This window comes from Alternaria alternata (assembly GCF_001642055.1).
Source record: "Alternaria alternata strain SRC1lrK2f unplaced genomic scaffold CC77scaffold_36, whole genome shotgun sequence".
NCBI classification, from domain to species: Eukaryota; Fungi; Ascomycota; class Dothideomycetes; order Pleosporales; family Pleosporaceae; genus Alternaria; species Alternaria alternata.
Genome location: NW_017306225.1, coordinates 61,558 through 81,135, shown reverse-complemented (window position 1 = coordinate 81,135; position 19,578 = coordinate 61,558). Strand labels below are relative to the sequence as shown.

The window sequence follows — 19,578 nt, the reverse complement described above, 5'->3', positions numbered from 1 at the left end:
GCGACGAGGAAGGCTGAGTGTGGCCATTGTGGCGGCTGTGCTGGCAGCTGCAGCACGCATTAGCTGCGCGTCATACGCAGCGGCTCTGCCTCGCGAGTCGCCGGTAAGTGCGCCTAATATGTGCTGTGATGCGCGCACATCTTCTATCAGCGTGCTCCTTTCTTGTGTAGTTGACCACAATCTCTCGCTCTGTTGTCACTGTGTTCACGCGTCGCGATCGATGGCGGGAACGCGTTTGTGCGGGGCCCCGAAACCTAGCCTGCCCACCACCTCGAGGCCTACCACACTCACGCCCCAGGCGCGGAGAACCTTCCAAGAGAGCTTCGATAGCCTCGAAAAGACGGTACAGCGATACTCACGCACTGATGATCGTGAGTTCAGCAACACCACACTGCGCGATGTACGCGATGCTGCGAAAGAGGTTGAGCGTCAGCTTGCTGCGCGACAGTGCATGCGGAACATGAAGCGCTTGGAGCCGTTTCTGGATGGCCTTGAAGCGTACTCCAAAGTTATCGAGGTGCTCTGCAACGGCACACCTTTCTTGAGCTGGATATGGGTGAGTTGTGACATCAAGCCTTCTAGCATGGATTGTGTTGACCATTGGTTTCTTGAAGGCACCCATCAAATTGATGATGCAGGTTAGAACCATTCGGCGTCCACGTCCGCAATGTTACTCACAAGTTCTAGCTCGCTACGGACCATATCAGCGCTTTTGAAAAGCTACTAGCAGCATACAGTCAAATCGCAGCGATGCTACCTCGATTCGATCGGCTAGGAACCGCTTTGCAAGATAAGCCTGACTTTCAGCAAGCACTTGCAGTCGTCTACAGTGATATCCTAACGTTCCACGAGCATGCATATAAGCTATTTAGGCGCAACGGTAATCTCCCTTGTCTATGGTACACGCGCTTCACTCCTCTGACTAGCTTTAGGCTGGATCTGTTTCTTCAAATCGTCCTGGGGCCAATTTGGAAGCAGGTTCAACTGCATCTTGGATAGTCTCGCAAAGCACGCCACGTTGGTTGACCAAGAAGCAAATGCATACCTCGTATCGGAGACCATGCAATGGCGCAGAGAAGCACTCCAGACGGTAGCAAAGACCGAGAAGGATCGGTCAACAGCACAGCTTACAGCAGCGCTTGCTTGGCTGGGTCTCGAGACAGTTCCTCATTGTGGTCAGGCTTACCAAGATAATCTGCTTCACAGAATCATCAATGACTGCTGCGACGGTACAACTGACTGGATTCTGAAAAATCAACGTATGAGACAGTGGCTTCAGAATGGACGGGGTGGACCGATTTTATGGCTGAAAGGCAAGCCTGGGTCTGGTCAGTCGCCTCAAGAAACCTAAGTATATTTATTGAAGCGAAGTTAACAACACATCAAGGCAAAAGCACACTATGCGCGAAGATAGTGCAATTCCTCCGTGCACCTCGACAGTCGACAGTTTTGTTCTGCTTTTACAGCTACATCGTCAGCAGTACATACCCTGACCCTGTGGTTTTTATCCTCGCTACCTTGGTTTCCCAAATCCTTCGGCAACGCTCTGATCTTGCTACTTATGTGTACGAGGAGTTCGTTGCTGAGAGCCGTCCACTCTCTATTCGAAGTCTCCAAGAACTTCTTTCGAATCTACTCCCACAGCTAGCGATGCCACGAATTCTGGTTGATGGCATTGATGAGTGCATCAGATACGATATACATGGCAAACCATGCGATCTCACCCCCGTCAAGGACGTCCTTGTTTCAATACTACAGCTCGAGAACCCAACGCAGGCTTGTACGCCGACAAAGATTCTTATTGTCAGTCGGGACATCCTGGAGTTGGTTGGGAAGTTATCAAAAAGGCCGACACTAGCACTAGACCAAGAAAGCGATGCGCTGACAGCCGACATTACACGATACGCTACTAAGTGCCTAGAAACCATCCGGGATAGGTTTGCGGACCTTGTTGGTGTTGACAATGTTCTCAATGATGTGAAAAGAAATGTAGTGTTAAAGTCCCAGGGTATGTCTGCTTCTCTGTCCTTTAGCAATGGCAATGTGCCGACGAATATGTTGCACAGGATAGCCCAGGCCGAGTGCGAAGAGATCATATGATACATACCTCAATTTCGGACAATGTACTGACTATCCCCAGGAATGTTCCTCTGGGTGCGGCTAGTGTTAGCACAACTAGAGTTTGACGCATACAATCTTGATGACTTGGAAAACGCAGTGGCCAACATGCCACACAGCTTACATGACTTGTGAGTAGTTGCTAGTTCTTCTATTGAAGCTTCATACTGATCATGCGCAGCTACTCTCGCATTGTACACAGAATCATGCTTTACCCAACCCAATCGCGAGAGCGGACCATCAACATACTGAAGTGGATGCTGTGCTCAAAACGGCCACTGAGGGTCATAGAACTCCAGGATGCCATCGTGTTTGCCTCAGGAGCCGTCTCACTATCGGAGAGATCAAAACTTCCCCCAAACATTGTGGACCTCTGCAAACCCCTGATACAGACGGATGACAATGGGCAGATCTCTTTCGTCCATTTCACTGTCCAAGAGTGAGCTTCTTCATATGCTGCTAGGAGAATTAGCTGACCGCATCAAGGTACCTCACGAAAAGTAACTTCATTTCGCTACGGGACGCGGAGAGCTGTACTACCACCACTTGTCTGAACTACCTAACGTTCAGCCTCAACCTTTCCAATTCAAGCATACCGGCTACGCAAAAAGCAGTCGATGTCGGTAGATGTTTGTACTCTCTTCAGCCATATGTTCACGAGCATTGGCTGGACCATCTTCTCGCCTTCGCAGCAGAAGTCTCACGTTCCACGGACCAGCAATTGGAGGCTTTCTTGGCGAGCTTCTTCTTCATCTATTCCCACCAGTATACACGATATTTAGATCCGACAGACGACTTACAAGTAGATATTCTCGCAGCGCAAACCCTCGAACCTCGTTTGCAATACCTTGAGCGCTATGAACATCATTACAAATTTCTTTGTGCTTATGTCGTATACCGCAATGCCAAACAAATGCACTTCGAAAATCCTGCCGACTACCGTAAGCTCTTTTTGTAGGAAGACTGACCGATGGCTAACTTGTACCTTAGAAGAACCTCTGGATCCCATGCCTCTCAGCGTCGTTCAGCTTGTATACGCCACGCAAATCGATTATCTGCTCTCAGCAGTAACAGTTCCTGGGCTCACACAAGAACAACTCGATGCATTCAAAACATCTAATCATTCGTACGCCTTCGTATGTCGCTTTCCTGGATGTACAGGCATGTTGGCAGGGTTTCCAACTGACGATCTTCGTACGCAACACGAAATGACGCACAAGCCGGCGCTATTCTGCACGCACTCCGGTTGCAAATATAGCCTGCCTTTCGCCTCTCAACAGAATTTGAGAAAACATATCCGAGACTTCCACGACTCGGGGCCAAAAGCCGTATCAAAGAGCATCACGCGTCGGAAAGCAACGCTTTTACGAGGACAAAGCGGCCATACGCCAGAGCCAAGTCCTCTAGGAGGTCTTGATGCGCGCTCTCAAGCTCAACGCCTCACAAAAGGTCCTTCAAAGTCATTGCAACAAGACCAGGTCACTGCGAAACTCCATCACTTCGTCCAGCACTATCGTGTCCAGCAGCAGCAGGGTAAGATTCCACATGGCTGGCAGCAGGGCACACCGCCTGAGGAGCGCGGTCAGCTGGCCCTTCAGTTCTTCACTCAGTACCGCCTGCTGAAGCCTGAGATCGCGGAAGTGGAGTCCCTGCGCGCCGCCCTCCAGTTCGAGACACAGGTAAGTAATGATTGTACTGTATGCATGTGTGATACATACTGATTTCGTGCCTCTACCTCCATAGACCTTTATGTCTTCAAAGACAAATGACGAATACGTCTCAGACATCAAACAAAAGCTCATCGTCATGACGACAGCAAGGCAGCAACAACCACAGCAACAACCACAGCAACAACCACAGCAACAACCACAGCAACAAGTGAACCAACGAATGCAGCAACAACTACAGCAACTAATGCAGCAACATGAACAGCATGAAGCACAGCAACTCAATAAACCGAAGGTCAACAAGAAATATTATAGATGTGCAGTAGAGAACTGCAGAAACAATAAAAAGACGTGGCCGCGTCTAGACAATTTTAAGCAGCATATAGAGAGGATGCATAAAGGTGAAAACGTTCTTGATGTTATAGAAAGGTAAATGCGTTTGCTTTCCGCTCAAGGCACTAGCTAAACTAACATTGGTAGATCAACATGCCACCCAAAAAACGCTGAAACTCCGATGAGCCAGACGAAGGTAAGCTATGGCTGTACACACTGTATGTGAGACATTTGCTGACTTCATACTTCCGCCTCTATAGATCTTCGATAGCTCACCAACACTGAACAACTACAACATCAACATCGATCAAGATCTAAACCGTATAAATGACCCACGAGCACCGAGTGTCGAGAGCCCCTACTGGGAATTAACTCCTGAGTATTGGTTTGACACTGCCGTACCGAGTGAACCTATGAATGGTTTGCCAATGACCACTGCAGCGCCTATGTCTAGTATAATCGATGACGAGATGATGGGCACCATGGATACAGACAACCTCGAAGATCTTTTCAATATGGACGAGTCGCAACTCGATGCGTTCTTCAATCTTGAGTAGCTTGTATTTTAAGCGGCTCGATCCTATTTATGCTAAGAGCATTACTGCTGCGCCAGCAATTATAAAACGTATCGCTTTATCTGACTATGACAACACAGCCGCAATCTCGACGCCTAGCAATTTCGAAGATGTTGTTCCTATAGACCCATGGCCTCCTTTAGACCAAGCCAATGGTGCTTTCAAAGAGACGAACAATTTTGATCTATCTTCTTATGCCAACAACTGCCGGTTTTAGACACGCTGCCGCAATTCACGGCACCCATCTCTGAGCCATATCCGAATGAACAGATCCGCTTCAAGATGTATGAGCTTAAGAACAATGACTGGGTTGATAAAGGCACTGGCATCTGCTACTGAGTCGTGACATACCAATCTGCGAGCATCGTAGTTAAGAGCGAGAAGGGCCCGATACAAGCAATGTTCGCAAAGAGAATCTCCAAGGATAACGACTATCAGAAACAGCAGGACACACTCATTGTATGAACCGATAAGGATGGCCTCGAAATAGCCTTGAGCTTTGGTCTTCGGCTGCCTTAGGATTTGGGACTATTTGAAAGAAGTGCAAAGGCGCCTTCAGGAAGGGCAAACACCTCGTTGATGGAGACGAATGGCTAAGTATCAATAATTTTGTTATAAGGATACCTTGATACTAGATTTTCATCCTAGTAGATTCTCGCACACATGTGTTGTTGCTATCCACTGCAATGCCATGAACGGCGAACAAAGGGCTGTTGAGGGCTCATTATGAGCTGGCTTTGTTTTACTTGCACAATATACGTGGTGTTTGGACTTTGGAGTCCTTTCGAGCATGGTCCTGTGTCATTTTCCGCAGGGTAGAAGACGTAACGGAATGGGCTCGGCGCCAGCGTAGCCCAGATGTAACATGGCAGCAAGCTTATATTTCAAGCGAACTAGCAAGAAAGCGTCAGCTGCTCTAGATCATTTAAGTCAGGGCAACCTAGGCGCACCGCGACCACTGCGGCGACCACTTCGATCGATAATTAAGCATGGCAAAAAGGCTTGGGAAAGTGATGTGATACACGTCTAGCATTTCACCCTACTACAAAACACTAGTCAAACTTAGCAATCTACCCTACATATACTCTAGCCTTCACGATCAACAAACAAACTCCTTCCAACCAGCTGCCACTCTCTTATCATTCCTCGCCAATTCCTCACACGAGCCAGCTGGATCCTTGCAAAACATATCCGCAGTGAGAGGATGCTCAGAGTACCAACACGTACACAGCTTGCTCAATCGATCCGCATCGGTGATGGCGATGGGCGGGGCAAGAAGGCTATGACTCTCCGCCCGCAACTTCTCGTTAAAAGACGCTACACGCCAGTAGCTCGTGATGTTGTAGTCTGCGCATTCGAGTTCGCCTAGAGACGAGTAGTCTGTTATCCAGGGGTCACTACTTTCTCGATTGCTTGGGATGGTGTGGACGCCGTAGATTATATCGTTTAATTTGAGAGAGCCGCCTTTTCTTTTGGTCGAGTCGGTATCGCACTTTTTGGACGTTAGCAACGCTCGTACCTTTCGAAAAGCGAAGAGTAGTTAGTCTATAACATCTCACTTACATGGCTGATTATATCTTTGTAGGTTAAAACACAGTGGTCAACGTTCGCGGATATGTCAGGCCCCTCGAACAGCCAGTCGGCGTTTCGAGATTCGATGTAGGAAGCAGGATCACCAGTCACGGCGAAACCTAAATGCATACCAGGATTAGTCTTCTTCAGTGTATATTGCCTAGTAAAGTTCTTCGTCCATAGCGCAGCGCGTACAGTTGATGGCAGGTCATTTCCTTCTTCGCGGTGAGCCACGATGTCTTCGCAAAAGGTCCTGGCGAAATCGAGAGCTTCGTATCCGTCAAAGTAGTTGGCTTCGGGATGTGAACTGGTAGTGTCACCGAAACAGGTATGGTTGTACGTTGCATCGATATTGACGAGCGAGTCTTGAAATGCCGGAGTGAACTCGCTCTCCCACCGAGCCAGTTCGCTACTGTATGTCGAAGGGTAGGTGTCTATATTCTTGAGGAATGGAGTATGGGATATGTCTGCTTTCCAATTGATGTCTAGAATGTTATTGGGATCGAAAGTCCCAGTGGAACTCTGTAATCGAGTTGCGTTGTAGTAGGTCTGAGAAAATGTAGGTTTACCGTAGAGGTCGTACACGACGGCCGGTGCATCGTTTGCTGCGCCTTGGGGTACAGCAAATACTTTCCATACATTCAGATAATCCTTCATCTCCGGCAGAAACGTGAAGTTACCCCTAATACGCGGCGCGACATACTTCGAAAGTGCATATAGAGCGTAGTTGTCCGCTACAATGGTTAGGGCGGCGGAATTATCACAACGCCGAGCATTGAACATACCATTTACTGACGCCCAGTCAATGGAAGGGTCGTTGAGACGAGCCAGTACCTTGGCACAATATATGCCGTAACATGCTGACCACGTTGTATCTCCAGCAATCTGCCGTAAAAGGACCCAGAGGTCCGAAATCGGCCGGTTGAGGCCTTCTGTTACCGGTAAGTAGCGGAACAGCGAGCGGAGAAGGGTAGTGGCTGATTCGTTAGCACATATGTATCGCTGACCTTACTGAACGACTTGCCTTGGTTGTCATGGTAATACCCCAGATCGTATCGAGTGCCAAGATATGGACCGTCACTACTGACGCCCAGCTGAATGCGGTGGTCTAACGGTGGCAAAGTAAAGAAGTCTTTACAAAACGTAAGTTTCGCTGAGAAGGTCTGGCTTTCATCACGTTTCGCTGCTTGTCCTTCCGTGATCATATCCCCAATGCCTCCGTACATGAATGGATCGCTGCATGCTGGATCTTGATCATCGATGTTGCATGAGGCCTCGATAGTCCACGGGCCATGAGCAACTTGTTCGAATGCGCTACGGATTGAAGTCAGATTTTGTACCGCCCGGGGACCATATAGTTCCCAGAACGCAGGATCATGTTCGTGATCTGTCATATCTTTAACAGTTTCTATAGCCATCTGTATAGCACCGTCGATCGCCCACGATATCATGTCTCTAAACTCGGGTCCGCATGAATTGTCATACCTCAAGCCAAGAGACAGGGTCTCTGAGGACGTCGGAGAAAGCGCTTGTGAAGAAGCTTGAGAAGAGCTATAGGGAGCGGATTGAGAGGCCTGTGAGCTAGTTTGAGAGGCTGCGGAGGCCACTTGCGAGGAGCTTTGGGCGGTGCTCCCTGGGATTAGAGAAATGATGAGCAAGATCGTAAGGATGGAGCTGGCGAATGAAGTCACAGACATGCTGAAGCTCCGGGCGTTCTTGATGGCACTGGAGATATGGAACGGTAAATGGGAAAAGAGCAGTAGACGTGGGTAGGCTGTGTAAGATTCGTTATGCAGCTAAGCTGTGTAGATTGACTTTGATCGATCGGTGTCTGCGTAATGATATCTACGAAAGAGAAATTGTAAGATGGAGGGAAGGAAGCTGTAATGCAAGATCTTGTACTCAACGATGACTCTAGGATAGGACGTGGCAGGATACTTTCCGTCATATTGGGGTCATTTTGACTGGACAGAAATTTCAGGGTGACTGTTCGTCGCTTCAGCGTTGATTCACAACACCCATCCGTCCCAAGTCGCGTAGATCTGCTTGAGACGGGCATGTTCATCCGGACCGGTAAAGATTGAATCGATTGCGCGCTCGCAAAGTAATCTCATGTCGTTACGACTCAAGTCAAAGTGCTGCGCTGCAAGATAGTACTCTTGCGAGAGCGGACTGCAAAAAACACCAACATCGTCAGTCTGCAATGCGTCAGTCATCACCAGGACGTTACACTTTCCGGAGCAGCACATACGCTCAGTGCGACCGGAACACTGGATTGCCGCCACATTCCAAAGTGATGGTCCGAGTAAGTACCCGTGATCATCTTAGCATGCACATTACAGCTGAGGCACAGCTCAACACCGATATCATGCTGTTCGATAGTCTTTCGAAACTCTTCTTTGACATGTATAACGTGACCTATTCTGTCGGGCTGCCATGATAGAAGCGTCTGCAGCTCCAAGTCTGAAGACGAAGGCTCGCTCTCGGCAAAGTGCAGCGTGATCTTCAGTCCTGCAGCCTTTGCTCGCGCGAAGCTGTCGCCGAAAATGCGCACGTCACCTTTCGCTGGGTCGCCGCAGAGGTCAACACCGACGACCCCGGCAGACTGATACTTGATGGCAAGATCAATCACCTCTTCTGCCTCTATGACGGTGTTGCGGCGGTCGATGGACAGTATGAGGAAAGCTCGCATCGTGTTGTTAGCATCGTCGTTGTGAGCCTTTAGTATATCCAAAATGGTCTTGACGTAATCTTCCTTGGTTACATTCTCTGCAGGAATTGCTCTTGGAGTTGTTCGAAGCTCAACATAGACGACACCGTCATTTTGGAAGTCTTGCAGCACAGCTTTGGTTGAATACCTGAGTCGATCAACCACAGCTCGCCATAGACGTTTGGTCTACACGTACTGGACACTGGGCAAATCGCTGCAAAGGCGGTATATGTACGAGGAAAACAGCGGGAAGAACCTAACGTAGCTGTCAGACGTCTGCTAATGTCTTCCACGTTGGTGGGCTGGTGGTTTGAGACGACAAGCGGGATGCGACCAGTCACCATTTGTCAGGAGAATATTGGTTACGACCTCGCTTCCAGGGTAAAGTGCTGGATCGTCTTCCCCAACGGCACGCCGGTGTTACAGCGACAAATTCCGGCAAACAGGCAAGGCAGATCAAATCAAGCTAGGCCTACATTTTGATATCATAGTCGACCTTTCCCGTGGGAATAGCTACCAGAGGATCTTGCAGGTCGAAGGCAGGATGGCGCACCTTCTTTGTCTGCCATATGTCGTGCAGGCACTGGCGACTGATGCTGCCGGTCAAGTGGGCATGAAGCTGAGTCGCGGGATTAGCAATGCAGCGAACGGAAGTCTGAGCGTCGCTTGGCGCTTTGACTCGGAACCAAGGAGGCTGGAGCAGTACCTCAATCTTAGGCAGTCCCTTGGTGAAGAGGGCGTCGACGGGCAGGCGTGCAGTTGTGCTGGGCTGTGCAGCCATGACGAAGGTGCACAGCGGTATTGGTGGCGTGGGCGACGGTTCTCGAAGCGATAATGGAACGATGAATAGACTTTTGGGCGGGCCAGGACATGAGGCATTCGCGGTATAGCGGCGGACGCGGGTCATTGGGGCTCCTCGCCGCTGATTCGTCCGTGGCTCGGCAGCCCCAAAGGAGGAGGTGCGCTGCAGGAGATTGCAGAACGCGCCTTCTTCGTCAGGAGGAGCAACGACAGCACTCGCCGGCGTCGCGTTCCATTGTGCAGACATTGACGTGGCCACGAAGCATCCCAGGCGTTTAGCATTCTATCTACATTGTAATATTCCAAAAGTATACGTCACGCACATTTCGTGTGTGTGCGTGTTGCATTCTCTGCCGGAGGAAGGCCCTTGATCTCCAGCGCTCGGCTAGACCAAGCTAAGCTCACCCCGGGCCGCTCCTGTACCTCACTCATCTCCAGAGCACTCGCAAGCAACCCTTCCATCCTCAAGCCCCCACGACCGTTTGCCTGCCGCTGTTCTCGTTGCGCAAGCAATTGCATCTGCTCTGCGCGCCTTTCTCGCCATTGCTGCTTGTCGGTCGCTTCTCCCGCCGTTCCCTCGTCCACCCGGCTGTCGCGCTCCCTAGGAGGCCCCTGGATTCGCCTGCCTCGCCGTCTCGCGCCTCTCGCGACCTGCACCTCACCACCCGGCACCACCTGGATACATGGCCGATATGAACCAAGAAACCATCCAGCAAAAGATCCAGCTCGCCCGACGCGACGCTGAGGCGCTCAAGGACAGGATAAAGCGCAAGAAGGATGAGCTGGCTGACACCACCCGTATGTTCTTTTTCCGCTGGGCTGCCACACCGCAACCACACCACGTAGACGGCTAACACGATGCGCAGTTCGCGATGTCGCCAGAGACCGTGTCGAGGCGCTGCCGCGCCTCACCATGAAGACGAAGCGCACCCTCAAGGGCCATCTTGCCAAGATCTACGCCATGCACTGGTCGACCGACCGCAGACATCTCGTTTCCGCTTCGCAGGACGGAAAGCTCATCATCTGGGACGCTTACACGACGAACAAGGTCCACGCCATCCCCCTGCGCTCATCATGGGTCATGACATGCGCCTACTCGCCGTCTGGCAACTACGTGGCCTGCGGTGGTCTCGATAACATCTGCTCCATCTACAACCTGTCCGCTCGGGAAGGCCCAACACGCGTGGCGCGCGAGCTGTCTGGCCACTCGGGCTACCTCAGTTGCTGCAGATTCATCTCCGACAAGCGCATCCTCACATCGTCGGGTGACATGACCTGTGTGCTATGGGATCTCGAGACCGGCTCCAAGGTACACGAATTCGCCGACCATCTCGGCGACGTAATGAGCTTGAGCATCAACCCGCTCGACCACAACCAATTCGTCTCTGGTGCTTGCGACGCTTTCGCCAAGCTGTGGGACATCAGACAGCAGAAGTGCGTGCAGACCTTTGCCGCGCACGACTCCGACATCAATGCTATTCAATTCTTCCCCAACGGTAACGCCTTCGGTACCGGTTCCGATGACGCTTCTTGCCGTCTGTTCGATATCCGCGCCGACCGCGAGCTTGCGTCATACCAGGTACGCACAGTGACATCCTGGATACATCAGATATTTGGATTACTAATGTGTGCGACGATAGATTCCCGAGCCAGTTTGTGGTATTACATCCGTGGCCTTTTCCGTTTCCGGAAGACTGCTGTTCGCAGGTTACGACGACTTTGAGTGCAAGGTAAGCATACAGCGCTATGTCTACCTATTCCTCAAGCTAACAGTATCCAGGTTTGGGACGTACTTCGCGGCGAACGCGTAGGCACATTGCAAGGACACGACAACCGCGTCAGTTGTCTCGGTGTCAGCAACGACGCGCTCAGTCTGTGCACTGGTTCATGGGACTCGATGGTACGTGGTGATTTCCTCTCTCTTCTTCGATCTATGCGGTGGATCTTTCCACAAGAATACTGGTTTTCAAATTGGTGTTTGAAAACAATATGGATACACTCTACCGCGGCCTTTGTTTCTATCCTCCTACACTGCATTTCGCAGACGGCTAACTTTTCAATAGCTGCGCATCTGGGCATAAGTGCCGTCAGCCTTACTCTTACAACTACGACGCCATGTAACGACGCCAATCCGAACGTGTGCGCCCTATCACTCCCTGTAATATTGGCAAACTACACCTACACCTACGACAGCGATCTCCCAACCTCCTGGCAATACCATACCCCTTGCTGCATCTCATCAGTCAGGAGAGAAATCGGAGCGCTGCCTCACCTTTTTAAAGAATATAATACTCACACGTTCTGTTGGATGTTGGAAAGGGACGGCATCGATGTGGCTACGGTTGCGGTTGCCTACTGATGTCTCAGGCGCCCGGTCAAATGTCTTTGTTTTGTGCGGCTTTCCTTTCATACCACTTGATCTATTCCTCTTCTTGTTCTTTCTAACCACGAAAGCTCTTGTTTTCTTTTATATATCATGTCCGGGCTGGTGACGGGGAATGTAACTGCAGTAGCAAGCACGATATCTCACTTTCAAACCCGTGTCCCATTTCACATGTGTGTACGTGTGTGTTTGTGTGTTTTTCCTTTGCGTTGTTATGTTTGCCTCAAAAGCAACCCGGTTTTCTTCTCCGTTGGACCTGTGGGAAGGATATGGATGGAAGTGGGGGGCGATGTTATGCTAGACTGAGGCGAGGAAAGTTTAGATGTGCATGTTGGATGAAAGATGGATAATGGCCTTTGGCGCTCTGGGTGGGGGGATGGAGATTCTGTGTGTACGATTTCGATGGGACTTGTGCGAGGATGAGATGGGAGTTTTGAAGGGTAGTCGGCGAGGTTCTCTCTATTATCAATACAACCTCTTTTAAAATTTACGAAGCGGACTAGGTTGCTGTGGTGTGATGTTGTGACATGGTGTTTCTACGAATGGTTTGATTTGAGTGCTTCAACGGTCTTTGCCTGTGTGTGCGCTGAACGATCTCAGCAGGTGCTTTCATAACAGTGTCGGACGTTTACCATACACCTGTTTCGAAGTTTTGTGGACGAGAACGGCTTTTGCATGACATTATTGTGATGACTTGTCATTATCCTTTGTTTTCCTCTTTCCCACTAGGATTAGTCCCAAGGAACCTTGCAACGTCTCGAGCGCTTGAGCGCTGGCCAGGTCGGTTCCAGCAGACAAGGACGCCGTGTCCAGATCGGCTGAGAGAAGAAGGAAATACGCCTCAACGTTCCGGACTTGTAGACCTGGTTGTGACTGTCACTGTTGGGTGCGTCGCATGTTGATATATTTTGCGATGTGTTGGGTGGATGAGGGAGCCGGAGAGGTGGTGAAGTCTCATGTCTGCTGTGGGTGTAGATTGAGTTGGCGTGGAGATATGTAGTAATGATGCCTATTCACCTTGTGCACACCTTTTCACTCCGAATCTGGAACCTATTGTGGGACGAAGACGACCTAGATACACCTTGGACATCTCGGGCGCTCCGATCAGGTCATTCTGGCAAAGAAAGAATTACGCTCAACGTTCCGAAATTCTAGGCCTTGTCGCGAGCGTTCCAATCTTATGTGGCGCTTTGTGCAGTAACAATTGGTGTTGTCATTTGTGGCTCAGGTTAGGCGGGCGGTAGGAATGCCATCTCCACGTATATCTATTCAGTCCTTTCGAGCCTAACAAACCCAGCAAGCCAATGTAGAATGAGAACACGGGACTTCCTCTCAATGCTGCGCTTCTAGACCTCGTCGCAACCATCATGCCGCGCTCTCAGCCGTAACACTTTGTTTTGGCGAATCCAGCCCAGGCCCGCGGCATTCTGTGCGAGGCATTAACAGCACCAAGCTGATTATCTCTTCTGGGATATACGCCGTTCGCGAATCTAGTGGCGTGGGCATACCGTTATGCTATACTTACCGGGATGCGCAAGATCAGGGATGACCTGGGGACATCAATGGGTCAACTCGGATGTCACTCCGAGAGCGTCGTGACAGGGCAGAGCAGAGCGGTGAAGGCACTGGCGCTTGGAGCTTGTTGTGATAACAGTGACGTGACCGTCTGTTAACGTTCATCGCGAGGCGGGTGAGGATCTTCGTTTGAGCCGAAGTGATGGCCGAGCACGCTTCTGCTTCATTTCAGGAGACGCAGGAGCCATGTCCCACGGATCGTATTTTGCAGCACGTGGCCATGCAAACGTCTGTTCTTCAAAGGGGAGATTCAATGCTTTCTGGCTGGCATTAACATGCCTCAGCTATTGCCATTCTATTTTGGAACGGAGATTCGATGAACTGGAGCATCGCCTCTCTGTGGGACTGTGGCATTAACGTGCCTCAGCTATGAGCGCCCCCAATCTTAGGCTGCAGTGCATGGCTGCTGGACCCTGAATTCGCAAAGCAAGCAATGGAAGCGCCTCAGCCGATGCAGGAGTCAATCGGAGAATAAAAAAACACACATCATGATTAATGCTTCTAGAAGCGATCATGGAAGGAATCCTTCGCATACGATGCGACCGGGAGACTCTGATCAGGGATATGGCCGGGACGAGAATATCAAACAAGACCGAAAGCAAAGACGTCCCTCGGCCCCTTTAAACTCAGGTGTTGCATGACAGCTGCTGCCTCGAGAAGATTGAAACAGCCAAAGCCAGTTGCATCGACCGATATGCGCAGTTGCCGTGAGGTGTAGCCTTAAAACACGCAAGGCGAGGACAGGGCAATTTGGTGCTGCGACATGTCAACGTATCGAACGAGGCGTGTAGCAAGATAGTTCGGCATGGTGTTTCAGCGGCGGACAGGCCTAGGACGCCATGGCGCGCCACCCGCAGCGCCTCGATTGGGCGGTGTAGGACGGGCGAGCGTGTTTCGAAGTCGAGCATCCTGTTTCATGAGGCCGACATGCCTCTGCCCCATCGCCAATCGAACATGGATGCTAACCTATACCGGCCTCGAGTGCATCACGAGTAGTACCGGTCAGCATCAGCCCTAAGCCCTAAAACAGGCACAACCAAGCGCATCCCTACCCACCGCACCGCATCGACCACGTTATCCACGTAACGCACGTTGTCGTCGTCGAGGCCTCCTCTCACCAATCTCCAGGCGCCCTCACCACGCACAGCCAATTGCGAGCCTGAAACCCACGAAAATAGCCCTGCAAGCCCACGCGCCAAGCCCTGCCCGCTAGTTGGATACCCATCATCCCAGACAGACCGACACGACACCGACCCCAAACCCGAACCACCGTGAACCTTGCAACGCAACGACTCCCTATCCTTTTTTTGCACCCTACCCAACGCGTCACCGGACACAGACGCCTTTACAGCTGACACTCCCCTTCTCCACACATACGAACCTATATCAGCCGGGCATCCCATCGTCGGGTCCCGCTTCTTTTTTCTCTTTCGTCATGACGACTACCGCCGCACAAGACGAATTCAACGACCTTATCCGCAGAAACGAAGACCTCGGCGACCGCAACCCACACCCAGAGGACATTGACAACGACTCTGACATCAGCGACCCTGAATCTCCGGGCCGCGCAAACGACTACCTCGAAAAAGTCGATACAGACGACGAACTCGACATCCCAGCCGACATGAGGGCAAACTACTACATGCCGAACCTCCGCTCGGAAGCAAACACCGGTCCCAAAGGTGTCATTGCTGATGCGCAGGCGTTTGAGCAGGCCAAGAAACAAGCGAGGCGGTTCACGTGGAAGAGCAAGAGTGCGGCGCAGCCTGCGCAGTATAATGTTAGTGCGTATCGGGATGAGAAGAGCGCTTCGTCGGGGAGCGAGGATGATATGGATGAGGGCTTCATGAGGCAGTGGCGTGAGGCAAGACTACGTGAGCTACAGAATGTTGGCGAGAGGATACGGTCGAGGACGAACAGTCCGAGTAGGAGGATATATGGCGGCATGCCGCTTGTTGATGGAGAGGGGTATTTGGATGCTGTTGATAAGACGGCGTCTGGGACTGTGGTTGTCGTCTTCATCTACAACTCTGACGTATGTTGTCACCCTACTCTATCCCCATCCCAACAAAACATATACTAACAACCCTTCCAGCCCGACGCACTTGTATCCCAAAGCTTCGAGTCCGTAATGCGGGATGTAGCTAAGCGCAACGACACCGTCCGCTTCGTCAAGATGCACAACGACGACGCTGAGATTGAGGACACGGGTGTACCTGCCGTGCTAGCATACAAAGGCGGCGAGAAGTTTGCGGATATCATTCCGCTCGTTGATGCGCTGCCGGATGATAGCGAGTTGAGTGCGGTTGCGCTCGAGACGGTGTTTAGACAGTGAGTTCCCCCCTCCCCATCTGCAGCCAAGCATGCGCAGACTTACTAACATTCTCTAGACGTCGCATCCTCTGAACATGATATTCAGACTTCGCCATCTCACTACCACCTACCTACCTACCTCACAACCGTGATACCCATTTCGCGGTCTCTCCTCACGGTTCACTTCGGTGAAACATCGGCGTTACTATGTCATCGGGTCGCACCAAACCCTCTCCGACCCTGGTAGTTTCAGCACGGTACAACAATGCTCGCCTCGGCCCCTGCCTTCATCTCACTCCGGGATGACGGAAGCATGTTCGCGCAGCTTGTTGCAGCGATGAACCTCATCTCTTTTATGTCCTGATTATATATTTAGCGACGCGGTATTGTTTATATGCATGGCCGTGATTGGCGTTTTGGATTAGATTGGGTTGTGGCCGCAGGGCTTTCTTGGTTATGAGAAGACTGTGCTTTGCGACGAAAGGGTGTTGATAGATACCCAATATGATGTTAGATTTCCGAGTTTTTTTTTTTTACTTCTCGACGGTTTTAATATTGCTCTCGTCAGTTGCTTTTTTGCTTGTTGATGTTTGATTCATCTAGTATTTGTATCTAACTCCATCTTTTGTATGTCTCTTTCTTCATCCCTGGTTACCAGACTTTCTCTGCTACCCTTGCTACCTTGTTAGTCCCTCATGTTTAGATGGCCATTTTCGGATATTCTTCAGCTCAAATTTGCCCATGTAGGATGCAGAGGCAGAAGTGGGCACGTTGCTGTGCCACACGAGCGGCTCGCTCAACGGGCGTCTAGTAAGCGCCCACCCCCTCGGTATGCTCCTGGGGCGATCATACCTCATTGAAGATGGAGGCAACTGCGTATAAGTACCCATTAGAATATGATGGGTTTGCTGTATTTTATCACATTTTTCCTTTTCCAAGTATATAATTATGCCCTCGTTTATGTCGTCGTTCCGCCGCGATTCCGCTCACGGGAAAGCATCCTCATCCGGTCCTTCTCCGACCCCATCACCAACACGCAAGACGTCGGTTCCTCTCCACGTTTTATGCGAACGATGTCGCAAGGTATCAAAGGAGTGCAGTGCTCTAGACTGGTTGCAGAGACCCCGTGGTCAACCCCCTCCATCGTGGCCTACCTTGAGCTTATCTACTGTCGCTCAACTTTCACAATCAGCGCTATCTTGCCATTTTTGTAAGATGGTGTTTGCAAAGTTACAGCGTGCGGCTGAAATGGGTATACGTCCTACGGGCGACGCGGGTGTGTACTTCTGCCTGGAAACGCAAAAAGGGACAGATATCTTAGTCAGGATGGTTCTGGACAAGGGAAAAACGAAGAGTGCAGAGGGAGGAAGATCCTTTGCCACATTCAGACTTCAGACTTACAACAGTGAGTTTGGGAGTTATGTTTTCCGTGCTTTCATGGGCTGATGATTGAGAGTAGATGCCGACATAGGAGCATTTGACAGCCACATTGCCGCGAAAGAAGCACCGCTTCTCGCAAGCGACAACATTGAACTAGCCAAACAATGGCTACAAACCTGTGTTGGAAGCCACACAAGCTGTAAAAGATTTCACAGCAGCACAATCAACACTCCTCAGCAACGACCAACGCGAGTCCTCGAAATAACAAACTCTAGCATCCGCCTCCGTTGCAACATGCAGAACGAACGCTTCGACTACCTCGTCTTGAGCTACATGTGGGGAACTAATCACACGCAACAACTCCGCCTCCTGCAGTCCAACATCAAAGACTTCCAAAAGGAGATTCCACGCACAAAGTTCGAGGCCTCGGACGTGTACAAAGAAGCGGTCCGCGTCACTCTTGCGCTCGGATACAAGTACCTTTGGATAGACAGTCTGACCATCATCCAAGACTCACCGGAAGACTGGGCCTACGAAGCCCGTCGCATGGCCATTGTATACGGAAACGCCACGGCAAATCTCGCCTTCCTCTTCCCACCCCACGCCACCGACAAACCACGCCAACGCGACGATCCGCGCGTTTGGAACCCATGTATCTTCCGCGCTCCATCTTCGCAAACACCTGGCATATACGTCGAACATACAAAGTCCTCTCTCCGACGGGACTACGCACCCGAGGAGAAAGCCCAAGACTGGCTCGTCCAACGCACATGGCCTCTTTTCAACCGAGCATGGACGTTTCAAGAGTACCTCTTGGCACCCCGGACTTTGCTGCTTGGACACAAGAATCTCATGTGGCAGTGTTCAGAAGGGTTTTATGATGAATTACTCGGTTCCGTTGCGGAAACGCATACGACGACGCCTCAAGATCCCAAGCGTGGCAAGGATAGAGGAAAATCACGGTATTTTCCAGACACTATACATGAGATGAGTGGTGTACTGGGGAAGAAGAGAGGCAGTCTGAGTGAACCTGCGGTTCTGTCTTTTATGATGGATTGGCAGAATCTAGTTGATGAATATCGGTCTCGCAAACTGTCTTTTGGGAAAGATAGAATCATTGCTTTTGCGGGTGTAGCGCGTGCGTTTTCCAATTTGGGCCAACTGACCTACCTAGCGGGCTTGTGGTGGGAAATTCTTCCCATTGCACTGCTCTGGTATGTTGACAAGAAAATGGCACCGCTTGTTCGTCGCGAGAATGGGTTGCCGAATGGTGAGCTACCGAGCTCGGTGTGGACGACTGAGATTGGAGAGAAGGTTGTACAACCAGAGTTACCGAGCTGGTCGTGGTTCTCGGTTCCGATATGGAGGTACTACCAACTGTACTTCCTATTTGGAGATGACGAGCTGGCGGTGCGGTGTAAGGGTTATAGCGACCCGAAGCTCGTGTGCTGGGACGATGTCTTCTGGGCAGAAGTCAAAGGGTTTAGGTTTGCGGGACTGGCGAAAGATCGTGTACCAGACGGTAGTCTGTTTGACTTTTCTGGCCTGCAAATCACGATTGCGGCGTTGGTTTTACCTGTCAAAGCGGATTGGCCAGCTGATCTGGCGGCACAGATGCGATGGCTGCAGCAACATACTGCTAGTTCTTCCGGAAGCAGTTTTCGTTGGGAACCAGTCTTGGAGTACTATCCTGATGATCCGGCTGGTCGTCCTTCGCCGCCTCGAAACGCAATCTATGCGTTGATGGCGGAGTTCCAGGTTGTGAGGACAGCGGGTAAAAATAACGTTCAGCGACGGCTGGCTGGGTTGATGTTGGTGCCTGGAAGTAAAAAAGGAACGTGGAGGAGGGTTGGAGTGTGGAAGCTTAGGATCAATGTGGTTGATGTGCATGTTAGTGGGGAGAATATCGCGGAGGTCGCGAAGAGGTGGAGGAAGTTGAGTGTGGTGTCGAGCAAGTGGCAGCATGCATTGATTACCCTGGCATAGCCTTTGCCGAGAGATGTATGTAATGAATAGATGAGCAAGGGAATAATGGACATTCACAGGCAGAATACGTAATTTGAGGGTTGAGGACGACAAGGGGCGCATGGGAGCCAACAGTTGTACCTAAAGTTTGACTGGAAGGCTATATTACCCTAGCTTCGCTACCGT

The 19,578-nt window shown here is 50.8% G+C and overlaps 6 protein-coding genes across 6 annotated transcripts; 4 read left to right on the top strand and 2 right to left on the bottom strand.

Moving 5' to 3' along the window:
* Window positions 1-220: 220 nt before the first annotated feature.
* CC77DRAFT_1067394 (hypothetical protein) lies at window positions 221-4,675 on the top strand (the record flags this gene model as incomplete). The annotated part of the gene is made up of 12 exons (XM_018528990.1): window positions 221-556; window positions 615-638; window positions 688-880; window positions 933-1,328; window positions 1,388-2,008; window positions 2,141-2,249; window positions 2,300-2,557; window positions 2,605-3,059; window positions 3,109-3,797; window positions 3,862-4,214; window positions 4,266-4,314; window positions 4,379-4,675. 12 exons carry the CDS (start codon window positions 221-223, stop codon window positions 4,673-4,675), a joined length of 3,780 nt encoding a protein of 1,259 aa, XP_018379357.1.
* A 1,091-nt stretch (window positions 4,676-5,766) lies between these two features.
* CC77DRAFT_1026179 (hypothetical protein) lies at window positions 5,767-6,964 on the bottom strand. Its single transcript, XM_018526209.1, has 2 exons — window positions 6,257-6,964; window positions 5,767-6,185 (listed from the first exon to the last, which is right to left on the bottom strand). Exons 1-2 carry the CDS (start codon window positions 6,920-6,922, stop codon window positions 5,793-5,795), a joined length of 1,059 nt encoding a protein of 352 aa, XP_018379356.1. The 5' UTR covers window positions 6,923-6,964; the 3' UTR covers window positions 5,767-5,792.
* A 1,068-nt stretch (window positions 6,965-8,032) lies between these two features.
* On the bottom strand, window positions 8,033-9,806 carry CC77DRAFT_1026177 (Metallo-dependent hydrolase). Its single transcript, XM_018526208.1, has 5 exons — window positions 9,682-9,806; window positions 9,452-9,594; window positions 9,172-9,231; window positions 8,517-9,123; window positions 8,033-8,463 (listed from the first exon to the last, which is right to left on the bottom strand). Exons 1-5 carry the CDS (start codon window positions 9,754-9,756, stop codon window positions 8,275-8,277), a joined length of 1,074 nt encoding a protein of 357 aa, XP_018379355.1. The 5' UTR covers window positions 9,757-9,806; the 3' UTR covers window positions 8,033-8,274.
* Window positions 9,807-10,241: 435 nt separating this feature from the next.
* CC77DRAFT_581373 (heterotrimeric G protein beta subunit) lies at window positions 10,242-12,055 on the top strand. The gene is made up of 5 exons (XM_018532345.1): window positions 10,242-10,574; window positions 10,643-11,355; window positions 11,417-11,506; window positions 11,557-11,676; window positions 11,840-12,055. The coding sequence occupies exons 1-5, from the start codon at window positions 10,460-10,462 to the stop codon at window positions 11,855-11,857; spliced, it is 1,056 nt and encodes a 351-aa protein (XP_018379354.1). The 5' UTR covers window positions 10,242-10,459; the 3' UTR covers window positions 11,858-12,055.
* A 2,697-nt stretch (window positions 12,056-14,752) lies between these two features.
* On the top strand, window positions 14,753-16,568 carry CC77DRAFT_581432 (thioredoxin-like protein). The gene is made up of 3 exons (XM_018532346.1): window positions 14,753-15,769; window positions 15,830-16,065; window positions 16,125-16,568. The coding sequence occupies exons 1-3, from the start codon at window positions 15,170-15,172 to the stop codon at window positions 16,138-16,140; spliced, it is 852 nt and encodes a 283-aa protein (XP_018379353.1). The 5' UTR covers window positions 14,753-15,169; the 3' UTR covers window positions 16,141-16,568.
* Window positions 16,569-17,373: 805 nt separating this feature from the next.
* On the top strand, window positions 17,374-19,413 carry CC77DRAFT_1067389 (HET-domain-containing protein; the record flags this gene model as incomplete). Its single annotated transcript, XM_018528989.1, has 2 exons — window positions 17,374-17,452; window positions 17,507-19,413. 2 exons carry the CDS (start codon window positions 17,374-17,376, stop codon window positions 19,411-19,413), a joined length of 1,986 nt encoding a protein of 661 aa, XP_018379352.1.
* Window positions 19,414-19,578: the final 165 nt, after the last annotated feature.

What these genes read in the sequence shown, in the direction of transcription:
- CC77DRAFT_1026179 (XM_018526209.1), bottom strand. Translation starts at nt 6,922, where the DNA reads ATGAAGGATTATCTGAATGTATGGAAAGTATTTGCTGTACCCCAAGGC. An exon ending in ACAAAGATATAATCAGCCAT is followed by an intron (nt 6,186 to 6,256) that starts GTAAGTGAGATG and finishes ACGTCCAAAAAG; the next exon opens with TGCGATACCGACTCGACCAA.
- CC77DRAFT_1026177 (XM_018526208.1), bottom strand. Translation starts at nt 9,756, where the DNA reads ATGGCTGCACAGCCCAGCACAACTGCACGCCTGCCCGTCGACGCCCTC. An exon ending in AGGGACTGCCTAAGATTGAG is followed by an intron (nt 9,595 to 9,681) that starts GTACTGCTCCAG and finishes CCCGCGACTCAG; the next exon opens with CTTCATGCCCACTTGACCGG. An exon ending in GTGTTCCGGTCGCACTGAGC is followed by an intron (nt 8,464 to 8,516) that starts GTATGTGCTGCT and finishes GACGCATTGCAG; the next exon opens with ACTGACGATGTTGGTGTTTT.
- CC77DRAFT_581373 (XM_018532345.1), top strand. Translation starts at nt 10,460, where the DNA reads ATGGCCGATATGAACCAAGAAACCATCCAGCAAAAGATCCAGCTCGCC. An exon ending in TGAGCTGGCTGACACCACCC is followed by an intron (nt 10,575 to 10,642) that starts GTATGTTCTTTT and finishes CACGATGCGCAG; the next exon opens with TTCGCGATGTCGCCAGAGAC. An exon ending in ACGACGACTTTGAGTGCAAG is followed by an intron (nt 11,507 to 11,556) that starts GTAAGCATACAG and finishes AACAGTATCCAG; the next exon opens with GTTTGGGACGTACTTCGCGG.
- CC77DRAFT_581432 (XM_018532346.1), top strand. Translation starts at nt 15,170, where the DNA reads ATGACGACTACCGCCGCACAAGACGAATTCAACGACCTTATCCGCAGA. An exon ending in TCTTCATCTACAACTCTGAC is followed by an intron (nt 15,770 to 15,829) that starts GTATGTTGTCAC and finishes CAACCCTTCCAG; the next exon opens with CCCGACGCACTTGTATCCCA.